This window comes from Eumetopias jubatus, unplaced genomic scaffold, assembly GCF_037043125.1.
Source record: "Eumetopias jubatus isolate StellerSeaLion01/CBP00866 unplaced genomic scaffold, mEumJub1_p1.0 scaffold_10, whole genome shotgun sequence".
Classification (NCBI taxonomy): Eukaryota; Metazoa; Chordata; class Mammalia; order Carnivora; family Otariidae; genus Eumetopias; species Eumetopias jubatus.
The window spans coordinates 57,981,823-57,988,466 of NW_028274816.1; the positions used below are offsets into that span (position 1 = coordinate 57,981,823).

Here is a 6,644-nt window from a genome sequence, read left to right on the forward strand (position 1 = left end):
GACAGAGGCACTTGCCCAACAGCTCTTGAGTAAAGGCGGCAGAGTGGCTGCCAGGGGCCATCATCCACCCTCGAGCCAGGAGTGGGTTCTGGGGTGGGTGGGAGGGGAGCTGTTTGGGACCGGGGGCCCAGAGGTTGTGTCCAAACGTAGCTGACATGGGGGTAGGAGGAGTAGATCGTTGATTGGTGACAGTTACCAGTGGAGATCAGAGTTCCAAGGCACGGGGACTGAGGCTGAGGTTTCTGGCCTGCTGTGTTGACTAGGTGTTGGGGTTCAGGGACGCCTGCCAGGCTTGGGAGATGGACGAGGGGTGGTCTCCCAGTCTGGTGCCAGCGTTCCAGGTTGGCAAATACACTGCAGAATTGGTCCTGGCTGGACTATGGGGGTAATCCAAGCGTTCCCAGACAAGCCAGTTAGCAACTATTTGGGGGTGGCCTTAAGAAGACCCACACGTCAGCCCTTCCTAGGAGAGAGGTTCAGGTGGAATGTGTCTACACTGGCCCCAAGTTGGATTGAGACTTTGCACTCAGATGTCAGCCCAATTGGGAACTTTCTGGAAATGAGAACTTGCCAGCCAGCTGTTTGGACACCATTCCGCCCACCTTGTCCCTTCTCCCTCCTGCAGCCAACAGGTCTTTCTCAAATATGTACTGGAGGTGGGAAAGGGGCAGGCAGGGGTTGTAGCAGGGGCCTGTTTCCAAGATCCTGGGAGCCTTCTGGAACACCACTATCCAATAAATTTAAATGGCCACTGTAGCTTCTGGCTACCTTACTGAATAGTGCAGTTCTAGAACTTTGCAGCAAAGAAAAAAAAATTTAGATGTCAAACCCCATCCCAGCAAAATGCCCACCCAAACGAAAGGGCAGAATGGCCGCCCCCCCCCCCCCTTGAAGGCGAAGCAGGGGTCCAGACACCACCTGGCTTGGCTCATTCTCTGGCCCCAGCCCACCCCCTCCTCCCCACCAAGCAAAGGGTTCTAGATCCGATGGTGGCAGGTGGAGTGAGGCTTCTAACCTGTGTGTGCCCTGAGTTCACCCACCGCCCCGGAGCCCTTTTCCCTTTTCAAGAAGCACTTTCTGATATTGGCAGTGATGTTTATTTCCCTGGGGGTGGAGAGGGGATTATATACAGCAGTGACCCGGACGCCCGGGAGCCCCTCACCCCAACAAGGGGCTTGGGTGGGGAAGGGAGGCGTTGGCAGAAGGCACACAGTGGCGATGTCCTGGAGGAGGCCAGGGATTCCGGATGGGGGTGTAGTGTATCCTGGGAAACCCAGATGGGGAAACAGGCTCGGTGAGGGCTGCTGGTCCCGAGAGCTCATGCTGGCTGCTCCTCTCGCACCCCCCAGGGCTACAGGAGGACGCAGGGACAGCCTCCGTCTTTCTTCCTGGGGGCACTGGGTGGGCTGGGTGGGAGCTCTTGTTCCTGATACTTCCTGTGGGGAGAAGCTGGTGAGTTTGGGTCTCGGGCTGGGGACAAGGACAACAAGAAGGGCGCTCTGCTCACCGGACGGCCCGCACCAGCTGCTCGAAGGCCTCGTCCACGTTGAGGCGCAATTTGGCTGAGGCCTCGAAGTAGGCCACGTGGTGGGAGGCACCAAAGGCAGAGGCTTCAGATCGGGGCACCTGGGAGGGGGAGAAGCAGGAGGAGTCAGGTGTCTGTACTCAGGGTGGGGCCCAACCATGGCAGGCAGAAAGACACACTATGCTTTAAGGGGGGGGTGACCTAGTGTGGGGGCCAAGTGAAGAGGAAACGTTCTAAGGAGAGCATGGGGAACGTGCCAAGAGGGCTCGGGTCCATTAAGTAAGGAGTCAGGGAAGGCTCTGTAGACGTTTGCCCTTCTGAACGTCCGATGACTGAGTTCCTCCCGCAGAGAAATCAGGGTGTTCCCTGCAAAGGCCTGAGCAAAGCTCAGAGGGCTGGAAACCCCCGAAGGCTTAATCGGAAAGTTGAGTTGTGTGTGGAAATCACAGACACTCTGTGTAGGAAGTGGTGAGAGCAGAGAAAAGAAGGGACAAGACATGGTGGGGATTAAGTGTCAAGTGCAGGAGCTGGAGTTCTGGGGCGGGGGGGGGGGGGGGAGGGTGTGGCGGCGCGGGGAGCCAAGGGAGGGCTGTGAGCAGGGAAGGGGCAGGGGCAGTGGGAGGTTGACTGGAGGTGGGGATGGAGCAGAGTTGGGGCTTGTCGACCTGGGGATGGGCGCAGGTGCCCTCGGTCCCCTCCAGCCATCTTTTCTGGGAAGTCTTACGCGCAACTCCTACGTGCAACGTTGGGAACTCAGAAGATCCAATATGGGGGCAACACATTTAGATGTGTGTGACAACGGAGGGCGTGGGTCCAGGGGAGCCAGACGAGGGTGCTGATGTGAGGAGATGCACGAAAGGAGCCTCCCAGGCTGAGATGGGGGGAGGGGGGTGGGGGGAGTGTCCCAGACCTGGCGCTGTGTCTCCAGATCTGCCTTGTTCCCAACCAACACGATGGGGAAATCGTCTCGGTCCTTGACTCGGAGGATCTGCGTGAAAAGCTTGCCCACCTCGTTGAAACTGCAGATGAAGCCAGAGGCATGAGGTCTAGCCAGCAGCTCGGCCCCGGTCCGCCCTGCTCGGTCACCCTCGACTCCTCTCACCTCTGCCGGTCGTTAATGGCAAACACCAGCAGGAAACCGTGGCCGGCGCGCATGTACTGCTCCCGCATGGCACCGAACTCCTCCTGGCCTGCTGTGTCCAGGACTGCAGACAGGGGGAGAGGGGCCGCTGTGGGGATGAGGCTCCCTGCCCCCCAGCTGCTCCTGGGAACCCTCAGCCCCACCACCATCCCCCCATCCACTCCCTGCCGCCCTCACTGTCCAGCCGGGCTGGAACACCATCCACCGTGCAGATCTTCGTATAGGAGTCTTCAATGGTGGGGTCGTAGTCAGACACAAAGTAGGACTGGTGGGACAGGGAGAAGACACTGTTACCAGGGTTCCTGCAGTGCCCCAGGAGAGATGATGTAGCCCTGCCCCTGGGCTCTGCCTCCCCCACTTATTTCTGGGTCCCTGCTCCCCTCTCTGTGGGTCTCTGTCCCTTCCTCCCACCCTACCTAGTCTCCTTTCTCCGAGTCTCTCCTGGTCCTCCCTCTTTCTGGTATAAAGTACATCTCCCACATGGTGATTACGTCCTGGCTGTGCGGCATTGAACAAATCACTTCCCCTCCCTGAACCTCAATTTCCTCATTTGGAAAATAAGAATAAAAATAGGACTACACTTGATCCAGGGCTTGTGAGATTCGGGGGAAATCCCTGTTAAGCACTTAACGTATAGCTTGGATACAGTAGGTGCTCAGTTATTGGGCTCAGTCACTGGGAGCTACTACTGTGTCTGAATAGCTGCCTGTCTGTATCTCTCCCTCCTCCTCCTCTTCCCTCCTTTTTTCTCCTTCTTCTTCCTCCTTCTCCCTCTCCCCCTCCTTCTCGGGCGGCTTCTAGTGTCTCCTCCCAGGGGAAGGTCCCAGTTCCAATCCAGCAGCAGAGAAGCTGCCCCGCCCGCAGGCTGGGCCCCTCCCTTCCTGCCTGGCTCAGGCCAGCCTCCAGCCAGGCCTTTGGCCAGCTTTGGGTCTGCCCCTGGGTGCAAGGGGCCCAGGGCTGGGCCCTTTTTCTATATAGGCAGGGCCTCCCATGCAGGCACTGGCTGGGGTCTCTTGAAGGGTCTGGGGCCCAGGGCCCTCTGCAGTAGCATCTCAGAAGCAGACACCTTTCTAAGGTTTCTCTCAGGTGGGAGGGTTTCCCTTGGGAATGGGCTGGAGGTTTCCTGGGCAGGGGTGGATTTTCAGGAGAGAAGGGGTGATCTGGTAGCTGGGGGTCTGAGAGCCGCATCCCATCTGTTAGGGGAGAGGTGCTTGGTGAGGGCTTGTCTTGAAGGGAGGGTGCAGGGACCGCGCCATGGGGGGATTACGGGCGTGTCTTCAGAACACAGCTGGAGAAGTTTGGGGTGAGAGCTGGGGAGAGCCCCAAGGTGCACATTAGGGAGGTTTATCATAGAATATAGGTATGTGTCTGGAGAGTCTCAGACACCCTGAGATGCATTTATAGGGTCAGAGAAACTCCTAAAGCACGGGTCTCTCTGGGGGGGGTGTCAAGAATCTGGGGGCTTCTTCATGGAGGTGATTTGGGGGCTAGCCAAGGTTTCTGAGAGGCGCTCAAGGCGTCAGAGTGGAAGAAAACTCAACATGGGGGAGTGGGTGATTCTCCCTGGGGGAGGGGGGAGGTCCGGGTCTGGTGGGGTGGGGGGTCCCCTGGACAGGACGTGTGGTCTTAAGAATTCTCTGGAATGGCCAAAGGGCAGGATCTTTCTGACATCTCTTGGGTGTGAGTGTGCCTTTCTCAGGACCAGATGGTACAGGATGGGCCCCACGCAAAGGCTGGGCACAATTTCTAGATTCTGGGGGAGGTAAGTATCTAGACTAGGGTAATCTCCCAGTTAGGTTTTGGGTGGCTCAGAGGGGAATCTGGGATCTGGGGGAGATGGGGCTCAGGGTAGGGGGAAGTGACACCTGGGGGTGGGGGCCTATGAGAATGCATAGGGTCTAAATGGGGTGACTTCTGGATTTAGGGTGCTCCCAGGAGGTGCTCAGGGTCAAGTCAGCAGGGAAGCGGGGTCTTGGGTCCTGGAAGGAGGGATGGTGGGTCTCAGGATGCGAGTATAGGTCCCTTGTGTAGGGGGTGGAGGCCCTGGAGGGGGGGCTCGGGGTCACAATCTGAGGGGATTTTTTAAGATCAGAAGGTCTCATAGGAGGGTCTCAGTGATGGATCGAGGGGAAATCGGGGTCTCAGGGATCTCCCGAAGGGCTCAGTTCTAGGTCCCGGGGGCACCCCCCCGGGGTGAGGGCCCACTACCTGGATGAACTGGATGGTCAGCGCGCTCTTGCCCACGCCGCCGCCGCCCACGACCACCAGCTTGTGTGTCTCGCTGGGTGGGGGGTCCCCGGGCCCCGGCCCCCCGCCCCGGGGCCGCCCCCGCCCTGTCCCGGACGCCGCCCCGCTGCTCATGTCGCCACCGCTGCCGCCGCTACCGCCTTGGGGGGAGTCGGGCGGGGCCTAGGGGCGGGCCCCGCTAATAAGACTACTGCATAATCATGAGCTCCGGAGAGAAGGACTTGGAGTCTCGGGACACTTAGGAGGCAAGGCCAGGGAAAAGGAGGAGCTATGCTAATAAGGGAAGGGGAAAGGCTTTCGTTGTGAAGGGGAATTCCGAAAGGGGCGGGAATATGCTAATGTAAGGACTACGCTCACCCCGAGCTGCGCCACGCGCTCTCGGCTGGCGGGCCGTCCGTGGGCGGGGCTATGCTAATAAGAGCTCTCACTCTTTCGGCAGACGGGCCCGGAAAATCGTTCGAGGAGGTGCTATGCAAATGAGGATCCCCGAGACACCGCTTCTCAGGGCACCATCCCTGAGGCCTCGTTTTAGTAGGCGGGGCACATCGACCCGCGGCGCGGCCGTATATAGGCGTGCTCGGAGGAAGGAGCCGGTCTTGAGGGGAAGCTCCACCTCCGTCCCGGGATCCTAGCCAAACTTCCGACCCGGGCGTCTAGGCTGGACGCCGGAGTCTCCGCCCGCTAAGGGACCCAGGCTTCCGGTTCCCGGAGTCCCAGCCAAGCGGAAGACAGACTGGGAGGGGAGATGGGGCCCTGGAGGGGGACAGCGGGGTAACGGGACAGGGAGGGGCCGTGAGATCACTGCATTCCTAATCCCTGAGCCAGCTCCCCCAAACCGGGGTGGCTGGGTCATCATTGAAGGGCCTAGGGCCAGGATTTCTGGGTCTTGAAGGAGGAGGAAGCTGAGGGCCCGGACTCCGGGGTCTCTCGGAGAGAATGAGACTGGAGGCCTGGATTCCAGGGAATCAGGGAGTCTTTACTACTAGGTTCCGTAAAGGAGGGAGCTGGGGTCCCGGACTCTTGAGTCCAGGGGTTGGTGGGGCCGGGGATTCAGAAATCTGGATCTGAGGGAATTCGGATTGGGAACCCGAACACTTGTGTCTGTGTCTGTGTGAAGTACGAGCTTGAGACCAGGAATGGAAGGATGGAGGAAGAATGGGCATGAGGGCCCGACTCCTGCTTGTGAGGAAGGAGGGGTCGAACTCCCAAGTTCCAGGGAGGAGGAAAAAGGGAGTCCGGACTCCTGCTGAGAGGAAATCGGAATTTGGACTTTTCCATCCTAAATGAGGAGGAGGTTGTAGGGTCGGGCTCGTTGGTTCTAAATTTAGAGGGCACTTAGGAGACCGGGATATTCTGGGATCCCCAGAAGCTGGGCGGCGCAACCCCCAGCCAGTCCAGCTTTCTTTCTCCCGCCCACTTTTTGGAACTACAATTCCCTTGCAGCGGCCCTGCTCAGTGCTCTCACGTCACTTCCCGTTCCGCAGCTCGCTCGCGCGCGCGCGCGCTCTCTCTCTCTCTCTCTCTCTCTCCGCGCGCGCGCGCAGGGCGCCGTGGGGCCTTGTCGCGAGCTACCGCAACCCCGCCCCCTTCACCTCTCACCTCCATGCTGTCCCCGCGCGACGGAGGCGACGCGCGGACTACGCCTCCCGGCGTCCGTCGCGCGCGCCCCTGCCTGTGTGCCCCATTGACTTCTGGGAAACTGAGTCCGGAGACTTCCCACGAGCCTTCACG

General features: G+C 59.5%; 1 protein-coding gene across 1 annotated transcript; it reads right to left on the reverse strand.

Annotated features, from left to right (window-relative positions):
• Positions 1 to 1,074: 1,074 nt before the first annotated feature.
• On the reverse strand, positions 1,075 to 5,078 carry RRAS (RAS related). Its single transcript, XM_028091377.2, has 6 exons — positions 4,875 to 5,078; positions 2,844 to 2,931; positions 2,628 to 2,730; positions 2,436 to 2,544; positions 1,508 to 1,626; positions 1,075 to 1,436 (listed from the first exon to the last, which is right to left on the reverse strand). The coding sequence occupies exons 1-6, from the start codon at positions 5,025 to 5,027 to the stop codon at positions 1,352 to 1,354; spliced, it is 657 nt and encodes a 218-aa protein (XP_027947178.1). The 5' UTR covers positions 5,028 to 5,078; the 3' UTR covers positions 1,075 to 1,351.
• Positions 5,079 to 6,644: the final 1,566 nt, after the last annotated feature.

What these genes read in the sequence shown, in the direction of transcription:
- RRAS (XM_028091377.2), bottom strand. Translation starts at nt 5,027, where the DNA reads ATGAGCAGCGGGGCGGCGTCCGGGACAGGGCGGGGGCGGCCCCGGGGC. An exon ending in TGACCATCCAGTTCATCCAG is followed by an intron (nt 2,932 to 4,874) that starts GTAGTGGGCCCT and finishes CTGTCCCACCAG; the next exon opens with TCCTACTTTGTGTCTGACTA. An exon ending in CAGCTGGTGCGGGCCGTCCG is followed by an intron (nt 1,437 to 1,507) that starts GTGAGCAGAGCG and finishes TTCTCCCCACAG; the next exon opens with GAAGTATCAGGAACAAGAGC.